The sequence below is a fragment of the Carcharodon carcharias genome, chromosome 1 (genome assembly GCF_017639515.1).
Source record: "Carcharodon carcharias isolate sCarCar2 chromosome 1, sCarCar2.pri, whole genome shotgun sequence".
In the NCBI taxonomy this organism is placed as follows: Eukaryota; Metazoa; Chordata; class Chondrichthyes; order Lamniformes; family Lamnidae; genus Carcharodon; species Carcharodon carcharias.
The window spans coordinates 13,756,264-13,783,958 of NC_054467.1; the positions used below are offsets into that span (position 1 = coordinate 13,756,264).

Below are 27,695 nucleotides of genomic sequence, written 5' to 3' on the forward strand. Positions count from 1 at the left end.
CTTTTCTTTTGCACGGGAAAATTAGACTGACACGAATGTAATCTCACAGAAAGAGATGACCCTCGGCAACAGGAACCATACGAGCATGTGCAAACATTTTAACAGCAGTACTTCAGCTTCCCTGATGAAAGATTAGTCTGGTTTTGCTGAAATAGGATTAGTACTTGGGCATCAACTCTAGGCCATGCAATGTTCTAAAGCGCACATCTTTGGCCATCACAGGAAACACAACTGAATGTCTTTCTACAAGGCAGAAATAAACTTTTGGGTGTGCTGCTTTTTCACTCTGTTTACAGAATGCTGTTTGCTTACTTAAGAGCTAATAACATTGAAAGGAAAGTTTGGTGTGTTATTTATCACAAGTGGTTTCTTATGTTTAAATTTGATCAGGTTTTAGTTACCAGACTTATAATGGCTTTAAAATGTCTTTTACTGCAAGATAAAGTAGGTTAAAATGTAGAGTGCATTAGTAAACTATTTTCTTGGTTACTTTTCAAATTGTGGTTTGTCCTGGTACACACTCTTGCCTCTAAAGGTATAAGGTTGTGGGTTCAAATCCATTCCAGAGACTTGAGCATATAATCTAGGTTGCCACATCAGTGTAGGAATGAAGAAATGTTGCATGTTAGAGGTGCCATCTTTTGGATGGAATGTTATTATTCTCCAGGAAGTGTAAAAGTGGTGAAAATCAGCTTTTTGTGTGTATGGATTTGAGCCCATCACGCTGAAGGTGAACCTTCCCTTCCTTCTCACTTTCCATTCAATGACATCATCAAAACATACTTATGTTCAGTGTCAACAGAGGGTCTATGCAGCTATTAGATTAAGCTGACAATATCTAATCACATACCCAGGAGTGGGTCCCGTATTATACCTGCAACTCTTTTCTACTTCTCACAATATCTAATCCTTATGACCTATCGGAGCTCCATGCCCAACTAAGCATTCCAGCACCTTTCCTGTCCAGACTATCACAGCAGTAGAATCACTTTCTCATCAGTTCGCATTGTGGACTCTCTCCCTATATCTCTGATACCTTCTCTTCTTTCAAATGTCTCTTGTCTCTCCTTTAAAATCCTGGTTGTTTCCTGCTTCCCCCAAGCTGAAGTTTCTCTCCAAGGTATCCTCCCTTAACTTAATTTATTTTCTTTTATTTAATCCGTTGTGCCATCCACCGTTCAAAATATGTCAACTGCGAAAAAAGTAGAAGATTTTCACACCGATATACAAATTCAGATGAGGTTATAAAATTTCACTCACGCCAAGAATCATTGGAAAACAACTATCACAGTTTTGATTTACCTGCTGGATACTCAACATGAGATAGTGTGAAATGAGAAAAGACAACTGACTGAGTATGTCCCTCTCAACTTCGACATCCAGGGCGAAAACCACCGAGAAGAAAAAAAGTGTCTTGAAGTCTCATCCTGCCCCCCACCCCCACCACACCCTCGCCACCCCACCCAAAGACAATCGAATGAGAACTCCAGGGTATCGATCCAATATTATAAACTGCATTCTTAAATTTGACCCTCAGAGCTTCACTAAATGACATTTTTTATGATTGTAACAATGGGAGAATTGGCTTTCTACAGAATATTTCAGTAACATTTCTGTATCATTGGACGGGATTTTCCACACCCACCCGCTGCTGGGATCTTCCAGTCCCGATGCAAGTCAATGGACTTCTGGCCAGGGCATCGCCTCGCCCACAACAGGGCCAGAAAATCCTGCCCATTGTAAGCTTCTACCTCATTATTAAGCTGATCAACGCCCGGCTTCTTTTCAAAAGATTGAATCAACACAGCATTAACCACTTCTACGGCAATAGATTGTACAAATCACAAATCAAATGGGAGGAAAATGGGGAAACCTGATCTGTCGAGACTCCTTCATCCTGTGTTCTTACCTCCGGGAAACTGAATTTACTGCTTTAATCTTCCTTTACATTTGGTGCCTCCAGTAAAAATAATCAGGCTCAATCACTGTATAAGGACTTCAAAATCCTGATGACAAAATTATCTTTCCTGCTCTTCTCTGAGTTAATTTCAAGAAATCAAGATCTTTTGAAGACAGGATGTGCAGAACTCTTATAATACATTACAAATACAGCCTTAAATACTGATGAAATATAACACTAACAGTACTCATTTTACATGAAAAAGTAATTTCTGTACAGAAGGACTTTGATTACATACACATCCAATCCAATTTTCATTATTTTATGCTTATCTACATCAAAATCCTTCTTCCTCAGCTCAACACAGCACTATATCTGAGACTCATTCCAACTTAATCCGATTTCTGTGACTCATTACAATCTCTCCAACACTGGCTCCAAAGCATCAAGCAACCAACAACTTTTACGTTATTGAAAGCTCCCAAGTGCCATGTGTGTTTTTTTTTAATTCTTTCATGGGATGTGAGCATCGTTGGCAAGGTCAGCATTTGTTGCCCATCCCTAACTGACCTTGAACTGAATGGCTTGTTAGGCCATTTCAGAGGGAAGTTAAGAGTCAACCACATGCTGTGGGCCTGGAGTCACTTGTAGGACAGATTGGGTAAGGATGGCAGGTTTCCTTCCTTAAAAAGGGTATTAATGAACCAGATGGATTTTTACAACAATTGATGATCATTTTCATGGTCACCATTACTGATGCTGGCTGTATATTCCAGATTTATTTCTTGAATTTAAATTCCACCAACTGTCATGATAGGATTTGAACACATGCGTCCAGAGGACCAGCCTGGGCCTAATTGGATTACTCGTCCAGTGACATTACATCGGGGGAAGATGGTGGCATAGTGATAAACAGATGAACCAGAACAGATTCCAGTGGTCCCACTCCCTACCAGAATTTGGCTTCCTCCCCTTTAACACCATCTCGGCTTTCTGTTCAGAAAGCACTTTCAATTCAGCAGCTAATAATAGTCACGACACTTAAAAAAGCAAGTCCTGTGCAAAACAATTGGATGATTTAATTCCCACCATGAATAATATCAGCGTTATTTTACATGAAAAATCTCACATGTGGGACTTAATCAAATGCCTATTGAAAATGGAAGGACATTGGGCGGAATCGATTCAGAATTGCAGTAGGTGGAGTAGTGGGCATGTAAAAAGACGTTTTACCCACCGGCCACAATGGCGGGTTTTCGTGCTGTGTCATCTGCTTCTCATCTCATTAATTATGAAGCCACAGCCATCTGGCTGGCGGGCAGCATCTGAATCGCCCGCCATGCCGTTACCTCACTCCGTGTGCTGTATCCAAACTGCAGCCGCGCACACAGTTCGCAATGCTTGCAGCCCAGGACTGCTCCAGTGAAGACATGGCCCTAAAAGCCAAGGGGAGTTCAGTGGCCTGTCACTGGACTGCCTTTTGGAGGCCTGCCATGATGTCCACCCATCCTGCTTGCCCAGGAATCTCACCACTCCTGCTTCGGAGGCAGTGGCAATGGTGGTCAGTGTCAATGCTGCATAGAAGAGATTGGCCATCCAGTGCAAAAGAGGATGAATGATCTCATCCTAAGCCGACTACCTCATCATTCTAAACACACAAACACACACACACAAATTCTTGACTTTGGAATTCTGTTCCTCAAAAGGTGGTTGAGGCAGGGTCCTTGAATATCTTTAAGGCAGAGGTAGATAGATTCTTGATTAACAAAGGGGTGAAAGGTAGGCAGGAATATGAGGTTAAAATCAGATCAGCCATGATATTATTGAATGGCAAAGCAGTCTTGAGGGGCCGAGTGGCCGACTCTTGTTCCTAATTCATATGTTCGTATTCACTGGCATCACACCCTCTGCCAGCGCAAGGGACATCACCACTCACTCATGCTCATACATCCTCACATCTCCATCTGGCCTCATCTGCTCTGAAGACTGCCTCCTCAGCCCTTGCCATTTTGAGGCCACTTGCACAGATCAACATGTGCCCCCATACACACCCAGGGATACCCCCATTTCTCAGTCCAGCTCCCGTCCAGCAGCCTTTTCCCTTGCCTGAGACCACTTCCCATTCCTTTCCAAAACAAGCCCAAGCCCTACAGCCGTTGAAATGCTACCCCTGCCTTACAGCTGGTCTGGTAGGTAGAGGCCTGTCCGTGGGTCCCCCTAAAAGTGATGTGGTGCTGCCTGCGAAGCCTGGCACTGATGACCGTGAGTGCTACCTGAAGCAAGGTAGGCAAACAAAACTCCAAGTCCCGAGCGAAGTGCAGCTGGCCAGGTGCACGCCACCGATGTGCACGGATGATCCAGCGTGGGCGGGATGATTCTGGCCAGCAGGGCTTATAATGAGATGAAGTATTGAAATTAGGTTCCTGACGTGCGGCGGTGAAAAACACGGCCAACCATTGACTGGTGGAGCAGACGATCACAAACCGGTTTCACTGTGGCATAAAACCGATTTTTGGCCTTCTCGCCATATTGTCCACTCACACCCAGCATGAATCCCACTGCCAACGGGAGTGGAAAATTTCAGTCATTATATTCAATGAAGGGCTGTCTTTTTAAAAAAAAGGTTTGTGAAGAACAATCTGCTACTTCGAAAATATAAAAGCAATGTTGGCTAATGATCTCTTTGCTCTTAATAAATAGTGACCTGAACATCTTCCTTGCCAACTGGTTCATAAGTCCCTTACCCCAGAATCACTCTTTTGCTTTTGAATATTGGAATTCCATACGTCAGCTATCCTTATTTTGAATATGGAATTTGTTCAATGCTTCGACCACGTTGATGTTCACAGAGCTAGTTGGCAGTCTTTCCTACAGACTTAAGCGTGAAATCACTGGGCTATGGTTGGTTTGTGGTTTCTTCAGCTTACAATGAAGTTACATAAAGCCCAAAGAACAAGAATGAATTTTGACAGGTTTGCAAAGTGCCATATATTATTAGCACAAGATTTTCTAATGCTGGTGCAGATCTGGTTCAATTCCGTTATGGCCTACATTAGCTGCTTGCATTTGCAATGTGCATCACCAACATCTCGAACCTCCACCCAAATGCCGCCCTTTCTCTTTTGTATAACTCATGTAAATTTTATGTTCCCTCCATCTCAGTGGCTCCACAGTTTCCAAATTCCTCATTGCAATATTTTCTCCTTTTGAAAGTTAACAATTAGATATATCTGAAACTATTGGACAGTTTATGTTTTTTTAAACTTTGTCTTTAATCACTGATTTGTTTTCTTAAAACCTTCTAGTCAACTTTCAGCGCTCCAGAATTCCCCAAATTCCAATGTTAACCTTCACACTGCTGCTATTTTTCATACACATGCTTGAGTGTCAAACTGCTTTACTGCAAAATCACAATTTTTCCGAATATATATAGTTTCATGTTAGATGCGTTACATGATAGCAAATGAGATTGAAACAAAAGTCTTGATCTTAACTTTGTGTATAAATGTGCCTTAGTCACATTTTCAAATGGTGCAACTTGAAAAAAGCAAATCAGGTTACTTGTAAATGAGGTACACTTAGAAGTAGACAAACTGCAAATGCTCTCTAAGAAGCTTGGTGGTCCTTCGATCAGGAAAGTTTTTGTAAAAATAAGTTACATGAAATTGATGTAATTCCGTGTATTTGAGAATGTTTGCTCGGTCCTTTTTGCAAACAAGCAGAGAAGTTAACCCTTTCCAGTGACAGTTGTTTTTCTTTTTGTTCACCACGTAAGCATTTTTGTACTCCTGACTGATTGAGAATTTAAGAATTTACCTGCAGACATCAAAGCTAGGATTTTCAATCCTGGGTCAGGAAGCTGGATGCTGGTCAAGTTCTAGGTCCTGACCCCACATGGCGTGTTTTTAGACCAACCCACTGGAATTTTTAATGGGCCAGGCCAATTAATGGTAGGAAGCAGGCTCGCTGTCCAGGCAGGGATGATGGGAGGCCTTCCAACACTCAGTGGGCAGCAGTCCCAGCAGCCAAGGCTAGAGCTGCCAATCGGAAGATGGAGCGAGACAGCGAAAGAGATCATGACCAGGCAAGTTTATTTTTATTTTTACTTTTTAAAAAGGGCCACAACTGCCTGGCCATGATCCTGAAGGGACAATCCCCAATCCCTCCAGGGCACGAGCAGAGGCTGCAGCTATGGCCTAGTAGCCACTCTGGGCCCAGGGTGGCAGGTGGGGTGAGGGGTCAGTCGTCCTAGGAATTTTATGGCAGGATCTGCAGGTAGGAACTCAAGGGTTTACGTTGCTGATTCTGATAATTCCAGGAGATTTAGTATTATCAATGGTACTTAATCAAGAAATTAGGGAAATGAGCTCAGAGCTTAGAAATAGCTAGCTTACTCAAAACTCAGTTGTGAGAAGTCAATAAGGCTATTTTCTTCTCAAGGTGGGGAGATCTGTCAGAAGTTGCTGTTTAATAAAATCTTTAAAAAAATCTTGAATATTATAGAAATAGCTCTCTCTCTCTCTCGTCTCTCTTTCTCACATGAAGAACGCTTCCATAGCAGCTTGCTGGCTGACAAGCGCAGGATAGGCCTGTTATCTCTGCCAAGGACATATCTCTAGCACAGGCCCTGAAACAAGGCATCCATAAACCTGATAAAATTCAATGTCATGACCCATACCCAAACAAAGTGTCTGAGTAAAAGGTTAAGCAGGCTCTCAAGATGGGGGCGGGGCGAGGGGGGGGGGGGGGGGGGGGTGGTAGAGTTTCACTTCAGACAGGAAAGAGTTTTTCGAAGTGATCCATGCTGGCTTCTGACTAATACTAACAATGCTTTGGCTAGATTCGGAAGACTGGGGACAGAAGAGACTGACCCTCCAGCTATGGAGGTCAGCTTCATTCATCCATTTGACCGATGTGGAACCAGTAACCCACTCAGAGGAGACTGCCGCTGTCAGCCATGGAGATTAGCACCGCTCTCCTCCGATCCAGGACCAGTAAACCATGTTCACCTGTTAGGGGAAGTATGTCTTTTCTGCTTATTTAGCTTATGTATCATATATAAACTGTTGCTTCTTAATAAACTGCTTTACAATCACTTATGAGCTCGACTCCCTTTCTTGGGTAATGTGACTTCTGGACAAAAACATTACACCAGAACATCCAAGGAGCTGTAGCTTTACCGAATTGCATCAACTGAGTTTATGCAGCCTGTCCAGTGAAATGATGGTGGTGGAGTGGCTCCAAGGAAATTCTGGGAACATGTGGTACTGTAACTCAGGTTAGACTATAAATCACAAAAACTTGTAATATCCTCAGGCACCATGAGATTTGGTTATAGATTCAATAGCAGCCTTCAAATGGGAATTGGATATAAATATTTGAGGGGAAACAAAGTGCAGGGATATGAGGAAAGAGTTGGGAGCTGGGACTAATTGGATTGCTTTTCAAAAGAGTTGGTGCAGTCTTGATGGGCTGAATGGCTTCCTTCTGCATTGCACCAGTCTATGATTCCATGATTAAGGAAGAAAAAGAGAAAAAAAACTTGTATTTGCATAATGCCTTTCAAAATCTGAGGATATCCAAAAGTGCTGTACAACCAATGACATATTTTTGAAGTGTATTACTGTTCTACTGTAAAAAAACAAAGCAGCCAATTTACATACAGCAATATGTCAATGACCAATTAATCTATTGGAGTGATATTAGTTGAGGGATAAATATTGATCAGAATACCAGGAGATTTTCCCCTGTTTTTCTTCAAGATACAGCTAGGGGATCCTTTACATCCACATGAAAGTGAAGACGGGACCTCAGTTTAATATCTCTTCTGAGAAATGGAGCTGCTGACAGTGACTGGACTGTTATCCTGGTTTACATGCTCAAGTCTCTGGAATACAGTTTGTACGCACATCCTTCTGATTTGGTGTGTTATCATTGAAACAAGGTTAACACCCAATTAGCACTACACCGCCGTGTTGACTTCCTGTTGAGCTTGATTTCTCAAACATTGGATACCTCCAATGCCTCATTGCTCACTAGAATCTAGACAGTAAGCAGGCATGCTGTTCAACTGCATGCAGTTTTATACCCAAGCCCAAACGTGTCTGCATCCAACTTTCACATGAGCACTGAAATGATGTTATACAGAGGAGCTACAGGTTTCTGAAGGTGATGGATGCATTTTGGGATGTGAGAAGGTGCTATATAAATGCAAGTTCTCTCTATCTGTGATCATAATGTTATGGCAGCACAAGCACACAGTTTAAAAATAAGGGGTCTCCTTCTCTCAGAGGGGTGTGAATCTTTGGAACACTCTTCCCCAGCGGTGAAGGCAGAGCCAATGAATATTTTTCAGGCAGAGGTAGATGGATTCTTGACTAACAAGGAAGTCAAAGGTTATTGGGGGTAGGTGGAACATGGAGCTGAGGCCACAATCAGGTCAACCATGATATTACTGAATGGCAGAGCAGGCTTGAGAAACTGAATGGCCTACTTCTGCTCCTAATTCGTATGTATCACTCCTTATTATAACAACTGCATCGGCACTGAAGCAGAGGATATTCAAAACAGAATTCTCTCGATCTAGGCCCCCAAAGTGGCAGTTTCATGATGTGCACTCACATTCACCCTCGTTAGTGTTTGACTGTCCAACCTTATTTCATTTATTATCAAGGGAAAAGACAAACGCAGTCATAACTCTGTCAAAATATTCTTTTTCAAGTGCAGAGTGACATTTTTCTTCCAAGCGTTGCCCTCTTTGTAACCCCCACACAACTCCGAGATTCACTGTTTTTTCCTAACCCACATTAGAGGACATTGAAACTTCAAGAGGAAAATTTACAAGTACCCTTAGTACTCACATCTGGAATGAAGCCAATCTCATTGAGATGGTTACTCAGCTCTGGGTCATGGAAAGCAATCATCTGGGAAAACACTGTCAGATACTCTGTAATAAGGAGAAAATTTATTAATGTTACAAAAAAAAAGCATTTGATGAAAGACTCTTCCTTAAAGAATACCGATTGTTTTCACAACCCCCAGTCATACGGATGGGAACTCACGATCACACAAGCATGACACACCCAGCCATAGTTTTCAGGTGGCTACACAAAGGCTACCTAAAATGATTCATTCGGTAAGGGCCTGCTTCTCAACAGCTTCACCCTGATGGGACCATAGGAGTCGATATCACAGCTTTATGACATATAAATGGTGCTCCGCTGTAAGAGTGCATGGGAAAGACATCAGTAGCCAGCACAGTTTGATTTGCAGTTGCTATCACATGGACAGTGCATGGCAATGCTTTTAGCTCAAATTAATGTTGGAGCTTTTGAAAAATACCCGAGCTGCATCTTTGTGCCAGTTTTTACATGGTGCAGATATAAAGGAATGGCTTGTACACTGACACCATACCGACTTGCTATTTCTGAATTCTAAAATGGGGATGCAGCAGCTTTAAGATGGTGGCAAGGCCATGGAGAGGGAACAAAAGAGATTTGCCAGTGGAAAAAGTTAAGAGAAGAGAAGAAAAACGGGGACTCTCCTCTCGGATGGAGAAGATCGAGGGGAAATTTGACAGAGACATTGAAAATTATTAAGGAAGCTAGGAAAATAATACTATTTTCATCAGTAATTAAAGGGCACAATTTTTAAGATCATCTTCAAAAAGAATGAAGGAAGATATTAGGAGAATTATTTTTACATTTTAAGGTAATTAAGAAATGCAATGCAACTACCAGTGATTGAGGCACAAACTTTAATAGCTTTAAGGGACATTTGAAAAAGAAAAACATCCAGAAAGTTATTGGGAAAGCACAAGGGGAATGGGATTCAGTTCCACATTCCTAACACTACATTATCTTATGCATCACATTTTTAAATGCCTCAATTAATTCCAATCCATTCAGTGCAATACGGGCACAAAGCTGATCGGGACCCATTTTGCTTCTGATCTCAATTCCATACAGCGATCTCATCAGGTTATGCTGTATCTGATGCTCCTGCATAGATTTACTTTGTCAACATTCATGCAACACAAAGTGCGTAAAGCAGATCTTCCTTTCCTGATAGCTCTGATGCAAACAGCTCTGCAGGGTAATCTCTGCACTGATGTAAAGCTAGAGCAGGCATGGAGGACAAAGCTGACTGAAAAATCACAGATTCTTCGGTGACAGACTGGGCCCTGAGAGCCTCCTTTGAGCAAGCCGAGCAAACATACAGACACTGGGGGCAGAATTTTACGTCCTTGGGTGGGCTCGTGCCTAACGTGATTGGGTGTAAAATCGTGCGAGAAGATGTCGGAGGAACAATATTTCGCTCAGCGGGCATGCGCAAAACTCAGAAGCGTGCCCGCCAACAATTAAGAGGGCAATTAAGCCCATTAACGGCGCAATTTACTCCGATTTTTCGTTGCCCGTCTGACCTTATGGCTGGTGGATGGGTGAATCAGCCAGGCGGCCGTTGCATTTTTCACCAAACCTCATCCCGGACGGATGAAAGTTCCACGTTGAAACAAAATAAAAATAAATTTCTGTGGACGGCATTTTTATCAGCTATATTTTCAGGTGATTAATTATGATGCATGGACATCTTTCTTTTCAGCTTTTAAAACCTTTATTTCAGCTTTTCCATGTCTGCAGCTCCCTGGGGCAGCTCTCTGCCTTCGGAGAACTTTCTCACAGCGCTCACCTGCGTCTGCCCACCCTCTTCCCACCACCACCCCAGCAGCACTGAGCATTTCAGAGGCTGCAAAAGGATACAGGCAAGTTCAGTGAGGGGCAAGAATGTGGGGTATAATATGGAGCAGTCAGGAGTTATCCACTTTGGTTGGCAAAATAGAAAAGCAAATTATTTTTTAAACGGCAAGAGATTGGAAAGTGTTGGTTTTCAGAGAGACCCAGGTATCTTGTACATGAATCACAGGACATTAACGTACAAGTACAGCAAGCAATTAGGAAAACAAATGGCATGTTAGCCTTCATTATTAAGGGATTAGAGTAGAGAAAAAAAAAGTCTTACTGCAATTGTTTTTGGATTGATGAGACCACCCCTGGAGTAGTGTGCACAGTTTTGGTCTCCTTATCTAAGGGAGGCTATACATATCTTAAAGGGAGCACAAGAAGGTTCACTAGAACAGGACAAGAGGTATTTCTGATGAGGAGAGATTGGGTAGTCTAGGCGTATATTTCCCCAGAGTTTAGAAGAATGAGAGGTGATCATAAAATTCTTAAGGGTTTGTCAGGGTAGGTGCTGGGAGGATATTTCCCTGACTGGGAAATTTAGAACTAGGAAGTTAGTCTCAGAATAAGGGGTTGGCCATTTAGGGCTGAGATGAGGAAAAATTTCTTCACTCAAAAGGTTTACCAATTTTTGCAACCATCTGTGAATGCTCAGTTGATGTGAGTTTTCAAAACAAAGATCAATAGATTTTTTGATATCAAAGGAATCAAGGGATATGGGATCAGTGCCTGAGATAGAAGATCAGTCATGCTCTTATTGAGTGGCAGCGCAGGCTTCCACGGTTCCTATTTCTTATGCTCTTGCATGTGCTGGCCTTGCCAGGGACGCCCACATCCGGAGAATGAATAATGGAAAAAAAAAACATAAAACAGGAAACGTCAAGGTCTCCTAGTCCATCAGGCCTTTCTCTTCCAATATGGTGTAACTTCCAAATTCTATCTCCTCATCCCCACACAAACCGTACCCATCAACTCAATCTTCTGGAAAAGGCAAACAAGCTCTAGACATTACCCGATGAGGAACCTACATTCTAGATGCATAGTTTGTTATGCTCAGAAACCTGGGGGCCTTGGCTCAGAGACAGCACTGTTACCTCTGAGTTTAAAAGGTGTTGGTTCAAGTCCCACTCCAGAGACTCGAGTACAAAATTGAGGTTGACACTCCAGTGCAGTAACGAGGGTACTCTGCATCATCAGGTGTGCTGTTTTTCTGATAAGATGTTAAACTGAGCTCTGTCTGCTCTCCCGGGTGGAGATAAAAGAGCCAATGGTATTAATTTGAAGAGCAGGAGAGTTCTTCTGCTATTGCCAATATTTAGCTCTCAAATGACAACTATAACAAATTTCAGCTAGTTCACTGCTGCACAAATTGGTCACCACCTTTCCTATGTCACAACAGCACAATGAATGTTCACTCAACTGAATCCTGGGATGCGAGATACTGATGATAAGAAATTGAGAAGACTACCCCTAGTAGATTATCCTTTGATTTAGGAAGAAGAGGTGGTCGCAAAAATAAAATTCTTAAGGTGTTTGACAGGGTTGTCAGTTTTTGGAATCATCAATCTCAAATTGTTGACAGTATTCAAAACAGAGACCAATAGATTTTTGGATAATAAGGGAATAGTAGGTGAGGTTGGAGATCAGCCATGAACTTCAAAGGTACCTCATTGGCTCTAAAGTACTTTGGGACAATCTGAGGCACTTAAGACATTATATAAAGACAAGTCTTTTGTTTTAACTCTTTTGAATGTTTGCAGCAAATCCACACGCACTACATGAGCTGGAAACATCTCCTGGAGTCCAACAATTCTCTGGTGGAAAAGAACTACTGACATCTAACATAATGCTATGTTTTTAAACTTACAGATTCTCTGGGCCTTGCTAACCTACCTAGTTCAAACTGATAATATAGTGCAAATGACTGTCAATGAAACTGTTGGTAGTAAAGTGGGAACAGGTAGAGGCCATTCAGCCCCTAGATCCTGTTCTGCCACTCAATTAGATCATGGCTGATCTGTATTTTAACACCATCTACCTGACTTGGCTCCGTAGCCTTTATTATCCATATATAACAAAAAGCAATCAATCTTACTTTTGAAATGGTCGACTGACTAAGCCTTAGCAGCTTTTGAGGGAGAGAATTCCAGGTTTTCACTACCCTTTGTGAAACTGACATGCAAGAGGCAGCTATCGCAGCAAAAGAAAACAGCAAAAATGTCCTTGGCTGAAAAGAGTTAAACGCTACTTGACACAATATGCACCACATTGGAAATGGGGGAAAAAGCCACGTTGACACGAAGAACAAGAGCAAACTATTACCAGATACCTGGAATGCTGGGTCACTGAATGGAGAAATGCAGCCATTCCACCTGGGATGAGGTGAAAGGTTTGCCTCTGTGACTGGTCTGAATTGACAGAGCTAAGATGCATAACTACCAGCTAAAGAATTTAACCGATATGAATACAGGAGTTTTTTTTTTAAAAAAAAGCAAAGTCTTATTGGAGAATTGAAACAAGCAATGCCGAAAAAGCTGAGACATCATAAACTTTTAACTTAAAAAAACCCACTTTGAAACCCATTTAGGTGGATATCTCCAATCTTACTTTGCAACTGGTGAATTTCTTCCAACTCTGTTTGATTATTGTTTGTCCTTATTGACTAATTAGTTGAAAACACAATAGTACAAATAGTCCCGATTTTGTGGTCAGTGCTAAACAAACACACAAGAGCAGAAAAGCAAGAACACACTGCTTCAACCAATCAGATTAAATAATGCACACTGAGACGCACAGAGTCTTAACCAGGAAGTATATATTTGAAAATTTAATTCAACATAAAATTATCTACAGATGCAAAGAAATATGGGTTTAAGGGAGATAAGAGATAGAAAGAAAAGGCAAAGTTTCTATAATTTATAAAAAATCTCCAACAATAATTAAATCCAGAAGGAATAAGGATCCACACTTATAAAAATAAGGTTTTCAGCCAAGGGAGGTTAATTGGCAGTAATTAAGACTTATTATGATGTTAAACTTTCACTAATGCCTGAATGTACCTGCCCTAATTTTTTCTGGTGTGTTTATTGGCTAAGTACAGCAACTTCATGCCATTGCGCAGATGTGAAATCTAAATCTATTGGCGAGGTTTCAGTGCAGGAAAGTTTATGAAAGAGGTCAAATTGGACAGCAAAAGAGATGGGAATGGACTTGGGATAAAGCGCAGGAGTATGAGGTGGAATCAAGTGCGAGAGCGGGAGCTGAGATAAAGCAGGAAGTGAAACAGTGACATTAGAGCGATGACACAACCAATGCAAAGGTAAAACTTGGTTTAAAAAAGAGCGGGCAGTGAAACCAATCTAAGAGAAAATCTGAGTCATGACAAGCACTGAGGGTGAATAAATTGTGCAAGTTAAAAGAAAGTATTCTCTTAAACAAAATCTGTCTACCTAATTTTAATTCAGGCTGTCAAAAAACAAATATAAAAGACTCGAGATAGAAGGCAGGCTGTGTGTCAAGACTGTGATATGTGGGAGTTTGAGGACAGAGAGACTGACCAGAATTCCCACATCTGCAGGAAATGTCTCTGCTTTAAGTCACTCTAGCTCAGAGTCAATGTGAAGTGCAAGTTCATGCCGGAAGATAAGGGAAGGAGAGGATTTTCTGGACAGTTTCAATCACACAACAGAAGAAAACGCAGTTAAAGAAAGGGGAAAGTGTGACTATAAGGGAACCAGGTAGCGGCATCTTAGGAGGGGTTAAAGAGGAGATCCCGCAGATACTTTTCCTTTGCACCAGGTATAATGTACCCGTTAACTGTGAAGACAAGGAGAAAAATGATGGGGAGGACAGCCACAATGCCCACCAAAGCACTGTGGCTCAGAAGGCTGTCTGAGTTGGGAGAAGGTCTAGAAGGGCAGAATAGAAATGTGGCCCATTGGGATTCACTGGGGTTTATTTCTAGAGGGATAGAATTGAAAAGCAGAGAAGTTATGCTGATATTACATTGAATATTGGTTAGACCACACTTGGATTACTGTGTACATTTCTGGTCTCATTATAATAAAGGATATAGAGGCACTGAAAAAGGGTTCAAAATAATTTTGCAAGGATGGTCATAGCTATCAGGAAAGGATGAGCAGGCTGGGGCTCTTCCTCTGGGAAAGAGAAGGCAGGGGATGATCTGATAGGTGTCTTTAAAATTAGGAAAGGCTTTTATTGAGTAGACATAGATAGCGTTTCCACTTGTGAAGAAGAGCAAAACTAGAAGCCATCAATATAACAATCACCAAGAAATCAAATAGGGAATTCAGGAGAAGCTTCTTTATCCAGAAAGTGAGGACAATATGGATCTTGCTGCCACAGTGAGTAGTTGAGGTGATACTGCAGATGCATTCAACAAGAAGCTAGATAACAAATGAGTGAGAAGAGAATAGAAGGATATGCTGATTAAGTAGATAAGGAAAGATGGAAGGAGGTTCAAGTGCGGCATAAATGCTGGCAGGAACTGGTTGGGATGAATGGCCTGTTTCTGTGCTATGTATTCTTTGTAATTCTTGATTTCCATATTTAATTGCACACATAAAGACACCAGGAGCTGCTGTCCTATCATTAAATCTGGGCCAATGTCCCCTCCAATAAAAAAACTATTGGGTGTAAATTTTCAAAGAGACTGCCCCTAGCTTACATGTTCCCAATTTTGAAGACTTGAAATCAGGTTAACGGAGGTCTGCTCCCAGTCCTTTGATCTGTGCTCCTGTTGAGTGTGGCTCTACCATGGGAGCGGAGCCTTCAAAAAATTTCCCTCATAGTTAACTTTGGGAAAGGTGGTGTTTGTGGGATTGGGCAGCTATGAAGGAGGTTTAAGATTAAGACTTCATTAGTGTAGTACGTCACAGGAACAAACGTGTGAAAATTGTCAATTGTGGCTCTTCCAATCTAGCCTTAATTCTTTGAGCACAGAAAATAACTGATTGTAGGAAATGTACCAGAAGGGCTTGATAAAACATTAAAACAGCAAGAAAAGGTTTGAATCGAAATGTGATACCTATCAAGGTATGATTAACTGTAATAACTGACTATTATATGTACCCGTGAGCTTCAAAGGCAGCCATTACATAGAACACACAACCTTAATTTTAGTTAAATACGTACGGAACCACTTATTGCTTAATGATAATTTAATTGATGGGTGGCTAAACATACTCTCCGTCTGCATTTATACATTAATCAAAGAAAAAAATCATTATTCGAAATAGTTCAAACATTAATGTTTAAGACAATATGTAAAAGGTCCAGCAAAACGGATGCAAGTACTACACATGTCATGAAAGCTGAAATCCTTTCAAAGACTCCACAGCACCTGGATAGCAGACTCAACCAGTCCCTAAAGCTCTTTAGTAATCAAGCTTGGGCCTGACAAGACCCCATCATTCCATCTCCACACCCCACACAAAAATGTCACCAGTCAACTAATTGTGGAGCAATAGCTGCAGCACCGACAGATCTGCAGGCAAAACTTCCTGGTGCAGCAGTCTTTTACTTAATATATTAGATGTTCCAGCTACTGCAACCTGGGCAGGTAAATAGATCATAACAGAGGCATGTGTAATGTAGTGAAAAGTTAAGTTTACGGTTTTGTTTTGGAACAGTGAAAGAATTAAAGGTAACTGGAGATTGCTCGAATTAAATCGAGTGAAAGCAAATTAGAAAAGCAATGTGTGCGGCACAAATCAGCTGTATGGAATGCTTCACCATCAGTAGAATCAAACTACAGGTTCGTAAGCTATACAATGTTGTATTCCATTTCATGTTCCTTCAGCTGCTATGTATCAGCAGCACCACATGCTGGACGATGCAAGTTACTGCTTGATGGCAACTGCAGTAAACTGCTTAAACAACCCTGATTTTCTACAACTCCATGCTTTATTATTTTAAATACAATTGTTCACATTCTGAACTCTAGACTCTGACATTGATAAAGATAATTACATTAAGAGGAAACGCAAAAGAAACAAAGACGGTTTCTCATACAAAAAGGGTTGGTTTGCAACACTGAATCTTATTTCTGTGGGTTCTTTGAAAAAGCTAACATGGTCCAAATCCAGGAGTGTGACCTCATCTTTCTGTCCCATAACCCTTCCAACCCATTTAAATTCTGCTAATCTGTATTAGTTTAAGGAGCATGAAATGAACTCGCTAACTCACAGAATTGAGCTGTTACGTGGCCTGTTCAGTGATTACCACAGTCTACTGTAGACGACTGATTGTGATGAGGATGTGGATTAATTCCGGCTTTGTATTCAGGCCACCCATGATGCAGACTCCGAGTTCAAAATATCCAATCTAAATGCCCATTTTAATGAGGATAACTTGATATTACATAGCACCACTTGGCTTCGTTGCTGGCTCAGTGAGGTGTAAATCCACTAAGTAGCCAAATTTTGATAATTGGTTCCCATCTTCAGTTGCCAGGTAGTTATGCCTGCTGAAGGTGTTTATTTGTGCAAGATCAGGTGAGCAGCTGGCTCAGATGTGAAGTCCCCTCTCAGTTCAACAGCCCCATGACAATCAAGCATAAACAAACATAATATCCACTTGGGCAGTTCTTAGAGGGTGGCTAGTGTCATAAAGCTGCACAGCACCGAGGACTCCATGCACGCAGGAAGGGGCAGAAAATTGGTCAAGAAAAAAGTAGTGTTGGGAAAGCAGTAGTGGTGTACAGGGCTTCCTAGAAACAACCTGATTTGTACATCTGACAATCCCATGCTAAAACAGCAAATCCTAATCCCACCCCAAAACGCGATCCAAATTATGTGGGAAATGTAAAGACCAGGGAGCAAGGACAGCCTCTTTTGTGCCACCAGGTAGCCCAGAAGCATTACAGAAATAAGGTATATGCCCTGTCACTTTGCCCCCACAACAACACCCCCCCACCCAATTCCCAACATAATGAAGGGAACAATAAAGAGATGGACCCCTGGCATCCTACAGGTTTTCACTGTTCGCTCTAGGGAAATCTAGTGGAGTTGGGAGGGGCTACTCAAAATCCATCTGGAGTCCTGATGTAACCCAGTTACGTCAGGTTGGGGGGGGTGGACGGTTTCCATGCCTTCGACTGATGGAACACAATGGAACTTCAAGGCTGATAATCCACAGATATAATGGATGAGGATACCTTTTGGTAATAATAGGTAAGGGATGCACTAAACGTTTACATTGGCCTTGCCTACAAATTTGTGGGTATGCTTTTTCAAAAAAAAAAATTACTGCTGGTCAGATAGGGTCAAAATGGGCCAAAATCACCTGAACTTCTCAGCCTCCCATGGTGAGCTGGATGACAAAACACCTCTCAATGAATTCCAGAACAGCTGTTCTAACTTACAGAGTAATAGAATGTTAAAGGGCAATAATTCAATTAAGTAGTTTGGATGAGACAAAGCACAGAAGTCAAGTGTTCACTTGGGGGGGAAAAAAACACAATATTGAGTTACTGCTTTAGACGTGATGACAGACACATGACTTTAAGAGATGGGCTGGACTGTATTTCACTTTGCTTTGGAATTCATCATTTAATGACAAGTCCACCGAGCAAGGAGGGGGCACTTCAACATAATAAAAGAGAGAGCAATACAGGTCTTGCTGTAACACAGCATTGCACAATATATTGTTCCCCTTTCCTGCTGGCAGATCACCACAGAAATACACAGGATGTCACATGTTACAGAAGCACATTTAACCATCACACTGGTTGGCTTGTACAAACTTATACTACAAGCTCTTCCATACCATGCACGTAAAACAATGTGCATAACGGAACATTGTGACTTACCTTGTATGACATGAGAATTGTCCTTCAGAAAGAAGTTGTACAGATATTTGGGAATAAAAGCAGACATGCAAGCATAGGCCAAGGCTGTAACAGGAAGGGAAAGTTAGACAGTCAGTGGTATTCTGACGTTCCAGCACCCTTCATCCTCCCCCGCAAGTTTGAATGAAATTCCATGACGTTATTTATTTACTCTTTTCCTCCCGTCTCTTGGTCTCCCTGTGATAAGTACCATTTTTACGGAAGACTGTGAATGGACATTCTGCTTTGAGATCCGTCAAAAATAGTTCAACATCTAGTTGCTGACAGGCCTCGCGGACAGGCCTTAGGCTAGCTCTCCTCTCAATCGCCCCTCTTATTCCACAGAAAGGTACCCTCGCTACTATTTCACACTTCCCTGCACTCGGCAAAGTTGAAATCGGTAACACAGGGTATGAACCCAAGTTCAGAAGTCTCTGAGGCAGAGCTGTTTAATCAGTTGAATCTTTGTTTATTTACATCACAATTATTGTTGAAAACTTAACTGGCTTCTGAGGAATTTTACAGCGCTATTAGAAGCTCACTGCTCTCTGAAAAGAGCTCTGCACAGTTCCACTCCCCTGCCCTTCCTCCTCATGCTGCTTTAAACGTTTATTTTGCAAATTATTTATCACTTCTCTATTAAAAACTATATGGATTCTGCACCCACGACTGCTTCCATGCTCCAACCGCCCTCTGTGTAAAAAGAAATTCTCTTAACCTCTCCCTTTATGCTTGGGATATTTAAATGAATGCTCTCCAAATTATTGACTCACTGGCCAATAGTTTCCCCTGATTTCAAATCCTTAAATTAGATCTCCTTTTAAACTTTTATAATGAGATGAGTCCCTGTTTCTCTAAATCATCCACACAGCTAAGGCCTCTCATCCTAGGGTATTTATCACAAACTAATTGTACACTTACCTTCATGGTTGAAATTCAGATACAAGAATGGTGCACACAAGGAGTCCAAACCTAGGGCATAAACATATTTAAAAGATGAACCTTTGAAGATGAAATAAGACCATAGTCAGTATTCCAAATCTTAGTTATTAGATACATATAGTACTGGTACGTAAAGGAAACAGTTTAAAGCTGTGGAACAATGGTTATTTTATCCCTTAACTTCCTCAGATCTAGTGGAAACTTCCACTAATTTCTTAAGTCTTTCTCCACATCTTTAACCTTCCATTCTTTAGTAAGGTCCTGGGTAATCCGAATAATCCGAGCCCAGATCTTCCTTATTTACATGCTGCCCCCTCAGTGACATTAGCCAAAGATATGGGGGCAACAGCTTCCCTCTGACACCTGTCTGTCCCACTTCCCTTGATTCCTGGGACAGAGATTTACATTCTGGGTTAGGGCCCTGACATCAGCATCAAATGCAGGCCCTGACCCTTCATTGTGTTGGCGGCAGTCAGCCTACATTGACTTTGTCCAGAATGGCCAATTAGTGGCCAAGGGGTGCACAAGCCACCGAAACAGGAAAAGACAGGTGGATTGTCGAAGCTGGAGGGCCAATAGGAGAAGGAGCTGCAGCCTGCCTTTGCAGGTAAGGGAGCAAGAGGGAGGTGCCCTCTCAGCACTTTCAAAACTTTAGAAGTAAATAATAGCCACAGCTGCCAGACCACCATCAGTACTGGCCTACAGCCAAAGCTATGTCCAGGTAGTCACAGGGGTGCCCCAAAGTCTGACTGAGCTGCGGAGGCCACTTCCAAGCAGCTGCCAAACTCCGTCACCACGGGGGCCCGCAAGGTGGCCTGAAAATTCCAGCCGACCTCTATTCAACGGCCTTAATAGGCTTTTTAATGACCTTATCAAGTCACCCGTCACTTGCGGGCGGGTAACTGTTCTGTCCCAGTTCCAGCCTCCAGGAAAAAGGCTTGGGAGCAGGATGGTGCTGACATGCTGGCCGGCGAGACAAAATTATGTGCCTGCCTGGCTGCCTCCACTCCCATCCCATATTGAGGGGGAATATCTTGCCCCGGACTACTTCTGCACCAAAAGGCTGCTGGTCCAACAAAGTCTGTTGGGTGAGTCACAAATTCCTCATTTATAAATCCCTCCATGGCCTTGCTACCCCTTTCCTCTGGCTCCCACTGTCTGTGCATCCCATCCTTTCTTCCTCTCACTACTAGTGGCAGAGACTTCAGTCCCTCGATGTCACCCCTTGGAACTCTCCCCCCACCAAATTATTCGTCACCTTTGAAAATCTCTTCAAAACACCTGCCCTAACTTGCAGTCACCTTTCCTAATGTTGTCAAGCTCTTTGGGCTGCTTCCACATCAAAAACAATTTATAAATGAAAGTTTGTGTTGAAATTTTTTTCATCGCTTTCTTATAAATGGGATGTCAACACTTTACATAATATTCCAATTGCGGCCTAAGATTTTTGCATAAGTTCAACATTATAACTTTCCCAATCATACCTGAACATGCGAAACCAAAGACTTCATTTGCCTTTTTATGATATACCAATTTGTGCTGTCACTTTTAATAGGATACACAAACGGCCATTAATTCATGTAAGGTTTTATGACTAAAACTGTTACAAATGGGAATTTAAGGAGATCTAGTCACTTAGGGAACAATTCACAACAGATGAATTAAGTCAAAATTGTGGTATTTCATTAGCTTTCCAGGATAAGAGGCAATTATTTCTAGTTCTAGATGAAAAGACCCCAAACTGAGCTGCCTCAATTTTCACAGGCCAGCTTACTGCAGATATGGATATAATAATTAATGGGTTTAAGATTATGAGACTGTGATAAATACTACACCCCAAATCCTCACCATTCAGTTCAACAGACTTCTAGTAACTAACAGAGCAAAGCTCAGCATTTTTTCTCAACTGAGAATTATCCGCCACCCCCCCCTGCCCCCGCTACCATTACAGGAGCAACATTATTCCAAAATGCTAAGAAGATTTTAAGCATTAATTAAGCTTACTTAAGAAAAGAACTATGACTGATCATCAGGAATTTTTTTTTTTGCCCAACTAGTTTCAAAGCCCTCACATATTTGGGGAAGAGAGGGAAAATCTATCGATAGACAAAGCAACAGCAAAACGATTGACAAATCTTCAAATTCTCATTTCGGTAAGCATAGGATTGTTTCTCTAAGTAGGGCTTCCAAATATTTACATTATTATAGATCATCCCGGAATGTTTGTTTACTTTCTCCTTGTGCAGAGAGGATTTTGGATTCCAAGTTTCCTTACTACGCCACCCAGATAAGACTGCAACATTAGGGAAGCAAGCTAGCTCCTATAGAAATAAATGGGGATGACTTTGGCTTTGTGTAACTCTATATAAATAAGCAACACAGTGAAGAAGTGGACTTTCTGGTGTCCTGAGTAACAGTTACCATCTTTCCTCAACTGCAGCAATTAAACTCACCTTGCCAATACACAAGATCTTGATGGGAAACGACCCAAGCCTTTAATACACGCCTGAACTTTCTATGACCCTCTGGTGATGACAGCAGCTCATCATACTGATGGCAGCGTGGGATATCCACTTCAATCTGAAAGGCAGTAGGCCATAGAAATTGAAACTGATTGAATAGAAAAAGCAAGGCTGCAAAAAACAATTCCAATCCAGGGTTCTGCTACAGCAAAGGACGTTCGCTGGAGCGATGTCTGCTGAGTCCGGGAAAACCAGAACCAAATCAACTTCATGAAAAGTGTTGCAATTTCTCAGAAAGTCGAGATTACAATGCAATTTACCTTCATTGCTGTACGGTGTTTAGTTTTATTTATCCTTTCACAGGATGTGGACATGGCTGGCATAGCCAGCATTTGTTGCCCATCCCAAATTGCCCTCGAACTGAGTGGCTTTTTAGGCTATTTCAGGGGGCATTTAAGAGTCAACCACATTGCTGTGGTTCTGGAGTCACATGTAGGCCACACCAAGTAAGAGTGGCAGATTTCCTTCCCTAACCAGATGGGTTTTTACAACAATCGATGATAGTTTCATGGTCACTATTACAGAGACTGGTATTTCAATTCCAGATTTTAATCAAATTGAATTTAAATTCCACCAGCTGCCGTGGTGGGATTTGAACCTGTATCCCCAGAGCATAGTCTGGGCCTCTGGGTTACTAGTCCAGTGACATTACTGCTGTGTCACCATCTTGTTACAACCTGAATCAAAGGCGCAGGTGGAAATAAAAAGCTAGGAACTGAAGCAGCATCATGCATAGCAAAACGTTACTTCATGAACAAGTGTAATAGTTTATTGTAGGGAAGTGGAGAATACAAGCCCCCTCCTCTCAGGCTATTCAATTTATATCCCGCAACTCCACTATATTAATAACTTGCAAACATCTTATGGTCTACACTGCACACGGGATGTAAATCCTGTTCTATGTTTTCATAAGTTGTGCTGTTTATATTAGGATCAAAAGAAACCTGGGGTGAAGTGGTTTTTAAAAAAACACAGGCAGAAACTGTAGAAATGCTGATCCATCTATTTTTAAGATGTAGTTTTAGAATATTTATGCTATAAACTGTGAATACATTTTCAAAGATAAACTAGTTCTAGTAATTAAAATTAATATGATGCCACCATCATGAATATTATTTAATTGAAATTATATTTGAAGGAATGATTTAGCCCCATAATTTAATCAATGGTGTGTTACAACAACTTGTATTTATATAGCATCTTGAACTTCCATAACCTGCATTTAAGTAGCATCTCTCATGTCCCCAAGATGTCCTGAAGCATTTTATAGCCAATTAAAGACTTTTTTTTAAAGTTAGTAATATATGCAAACACAGCAGTCAGTTTTTATATAGCAATATCGCATAAACAGTAATGGGATGAATGATCAGATAATTTGTTTTTGGTGACGTTTATTGAAAGAGGATTTCAGCAGCAGATGGACTGAGGTGGCTGACATTTTGGAGGGGGAAGTAGGTGGTCTTCCACCCACTAATCCCATATGGTGCACGGCGAGGGGGTGCACTGCGAGGGGGATGCAGGCGAGGGGGGTGCAGGCGAGGGGGGTGCAGGCGAGGGGGGTGCAGGCGAGGGGGGTGCAGGGTGAGAGGGTGCAGGGTGAGGGAGGTGCAGGGCGAGGGGGGTGCAGGGCGAGGGGGGTGCAGGGCGAGGGGGGTGCAGGGCGAGGGGGTGCAGGGCGAGGGGGTGCAGGGCGAGGGGGGTGCAGGGCGAGGGGGGTGCAGGGCGAGGGGGGTGCAGGGCGAGGGGGGTGCAGGGCGAGGGGGGTGCAGGGCGAGGGGGGGCAGGGCGAGGGGGTGCAGGGCGAGGGGGTGCAGGGCGAGAGGGTGCAGGGCGAGGGGGGGCAGGGCGAGAGGGTGCAGGGCGAGGGGAGTGCAGGGCGAGGGGGTGCAGGGCGAGGGGGTGCAGGGCGAGGGGGTGCAGGGCGAGGGGGTGCAGGGCGAGGGGGTGCAGGGCGCGGGGGGTGCAGGGCGAGGGGGTGCAGGGCGAGGGGGTGCAGGGCGAGGGGGTGCAGGGCGAGGGGGTGCAGGGCGAGGGGGTGCAGGGCGCGGGGGGTGCAGGGCGAGGGGGTGCAGGGCGAGGGGGTGCCCTGGGACTGATTGGTCAACTTGCGTTGAATTGGACAAGGTTGTAAGCAGCCTGAGATAATGACTGGGGAGAGAAATGGAATCAGAGGCGATGGTACAAGGTTCATGGCAGGAATCGAAAATGATACCTTCAGTCTTCCCAATGCTTAACTGCAGGAAATTGCTGCTCATCCAGACTAGATGTCAGGCAAGTAGTCGGACAACACAGAGGCAGTGGTGGAGTTAAGAGAGATGGTGGACAGGTAGAACTGTGTGCCATCAGCACACAGGTAGAAGCTGACTCTATGTATCGGATTTTCGTGGAGAAATGGTGGTCGGGACCCAGTTCCAGGATTCCCAACCCCAATTTTTAATGATGCTGGAGAAGGGTACAGACAATCAGCCTGCACCCTGCATTCCTGACCTGGCCAGCTGCATTGTGGAGTTAGGCATCACCTAGCACCCCCCTATAATTTTCATGGAGTTGGGCCAGCTTCCCAAGGACTCATGGCCTCTCAGAGGAGTTGTGAACTATGGTCTGGACGTGGGAACCTTTTGAAAGATAACTTCAAAAGGTCTTATCTATGCACCCCCCATGCCAACTCATGCCCCCCAACCTCAATGGCCCCTCAAATCCTCCATGCACACCCATGTCCCCCACCAATAACACCTCCTACACTCTCCATGCCAACTCATAGCACTTACATGCCCATTCATCCAGTATACACTCTTTACAGAACCAATGAACCCTATGGTAAGAATAGCATGTGTGGAATGCTTAAAAAGACAGCCATTCGTAACTTCCTTAAACAAATGCTGCATTTCTGCAAATTTAACTGTAGTTTCACTAAATACATACCATGAATTGACAGAACATTGCGCAAACTGTCCTAGAACTGATTAAACAGTACTGTGTAAGGTTTCCTCAGTATATCTCCTTTACCTGTCGATCGGTGGGTATTGGTGTATCCTTGTCAATAGCATCATATTTTGCTTGTATGTCACCCTGAAAATGTGAATGTTAAGTAATTACTGGAAGTCAAATGATGCCTGTTAAAGCAATTTAAATCTATACATGACATTCACGAAGCCTAATAGTCTGCAGGAAAACTTAATCTTTCAGACAGTCTTTGATTTTCTCAAGAAGCTGGTCCCATACTTGCTTTTTCTTAAGGGATTGTGCATACTTTGGATAACATAGGATATACATCACAGAAACAGGCCATTCGGCCCAACCAGTCCATGCCAGCGTTTATGCTCCACTTGAGCCACCTCCAATCTTTCATCACCTAAATCTACCATTGTGATCCTCTATTCCCTTCTCCCTCATTTGCTAATCCAGCTTCCCTTAAAATGCATCTATGCTATTCTCTTCAACCACTCATAATAGTAGCGATATCCACATTCTCACCAGTACTTTGGGTGAAGACGTTTCTTTTGAATTCCCCATTGGTGGCTATCCTATATTGATGGTCTCTAGTTATGGTCGTCCTCCCAACAGGAAATATTCTCCCTGTATCCATCTTTCAAAACTTTTCAAAATTTTAAAGATCTTTATTAGGTCATTCCCTCAGTCTTCTTTTTTCAACAGAAAAAAGACCCAGCCTATTAATCCTTTCCTGATTAGCATACCCACACATTTCTGTATCAATCTTGTAAATCTTCTCTGCACCCTCTCCAATGCCTCTATATCCTTCTTATAATTTACATTTTTATTTTTGGCAGTGGGGTGTGGCAAGAGAAAACGGGGAGTTCTGTAGAAACAAGCCTTACTATGGATTGGAGATAGTTAGGGTTTTTACTGGAATCTATGGAATCATTTTAACATAAAACATTTTACTCCTGGTAGCTTTATGGAACTCCCACTCCTTATTAAAACAAATTTTTTGACACTGGTACAAAACAACACTGGTGCACAAAAAATTAAAAAACGACTGTGGTGAAGACACTATAGCCATAAAATAGGCGATTTTCAAAAGGTCCAGCACAACCAAAGTTTGAGGTAAAGTATTACATAAATACAGTAACGGTAAATGCAATCCACAGGTCTCTCAGAAGACTACTATTCACAGGCCTTATTCAGTCCCTTAACACTTGCTGAAACCAGTTATTCAAACTCGTTACTAATTAAGCAATCTGATGGAATGGGTAGAAAAAATAGAAATTAATTGGTTCTATTATTTATTTGAAACTTAATGCATCACAAACACGTAGATCTACACTTTATCAACTGGCTGTGAATGTATAGCACAATTCAGAAACATCTCAACACATTAACCAGGCAACATTAACACCTAAATTTCAGCCTGGCATCCACTTGTTTCAAGGTTCAGTCACAAATACATGTGAATGTTCTCAACTCAACTAACGTACCATGTTAAAACTAAAAACATAACAATTCTAAAATTTATTTTAATGTTAAGGCACATATTATACTAGAAAGGAAAAACACCTCTCCAGTTAATAATCTGATCCAAATTTAAACTGGTTATCAACTGGCTCTGAAGATCACTAATCTAAATGACTTCAGCCGTTGGAATTGCAATATCTTTCACAGCTTCACAGACATAGGCACAAACACGATGGGCCAAACAGCCTTCTACCGTGCTGCATCATTCTATGATTCTGCAACCTGCAGAGGCCAGAGAGAATATTCATCTTTAACTGGAACGAGAACAACCGAGTCCTACAAATCAGGACAAAATGAGAGGGAGGGGGAAGCTTTAATCTATGAGCGTACCTTCTGGATTAATTTATAGCCCTAAGCATAATGCAGCACAAAATCTCCCAGTTTTCAGATGTGCTCTTACTATATGTATTTTCACTTGTATGAAACCAAAAGTCATCAAAAGATATGGGGGAGAGATCCTGGCCAGAATATCGCGCTCGTCAGGTGGGCGCACGCCTGACCCGACCGAGTATAAAGTGCCGCATGATGACGTTGGGCAAGCGTCCTGGCGTCATCACGCACTCACGCGATATTTCGGTTGGCAGGCACGTGCAGGAGTTGGCGGCGTGCTCGCTGACCAGTTAACAGGCCTATTCAGGCCATTAAAGATCTAACCGAATTAAATTTTTCACTGCCCATCGAACCTTATGGTTTGCGGTCAGGCAAAAAGGCCAAGCGGGCTTTGGATTTTTTAGGTAACCTCATCCATGGGCAGGATACGGTTTCCAATAGCAATTAAAATTAAAATTAAAATGTTAATATTTCATTCATAACATGTCCCTGCTCATGTGACAAAGTCACACGAGGGGACACGTCTTTTAACATTTTAAAATTCTTTGTTTTTAATTTTCAAAAATCATCATCTCCCTGAGGTAGCTCTGTGTCTCAGGGAGCTTTGTCTGCGCACACCCGCATGCATGCGCGAACTTGCGCACTCACCCTCTGCCCTCCTCCCACCCCCCACCCCACACCACAGAGGCAGTGCTGAGCACTCCAGCGCTTAATTGGCTCGCCAGCACGAAATCACAGTCAGGCCCCGATCGCCGTCAGCTTCCGAGTGCTCCTGCTCGATCGCACCAAGCCCGCCCAATAAGGACAAAATTCTGGCCCATGTTATACCAGGGGTAAGCACCATGAAATGTCAGCCATGGTCAATATGATCTCATGGGCTAGCTTCAATTGCCTAACAGGATCTGAGCAGTTTCCAAATTCTTCCCCATAGTTGACATTGG

The 27,695-nt window shown here is 42.5% G+C and overlaps 1 protein-coding gene across 5 annotated transcripts in view; it reads right to left on the reverse strand.

Moving 5' to 3' along the window:
* tbck (TBC1 domain containing kinase) overlaps positions 1 to 27,695 on the reverse strand; it is a 200,096-nt gene that overhangs the window by 102,099 nt on the left and 70,302 nt on the right. For all 5 annotated transcript variants that reach the window (XM_041184468.1, XM_041184458.1, XM_041184472.1 and 2 more), the window contains 5 exons: positions 24,958 to 25,020; positions 21,883 to 22,009; positions 19,409 to 19,459; positions 18,470 to 18,553; positions 8,761 to 8,846 (listed from right to left, as the gene is read on the reverse strand). In XM_041184468.1, coding sequence (XP_041040402.1) covers positions 8,761 to 8,846; positions 18,470 to 18,553; positions 19,409 to 19,459; positions 21,883 to 22,009; positions 24,958 to 25,020 — 411 coding nt within the window. The remainder of the gene's footprint in view (positions 1 to 8,760; positions 8,847 to 18,469; positions 18,554 to 19,408; positions 19,460 to 21,882; positions 22,010 to 24,957; positions 25,021 to 27,695) is intronic.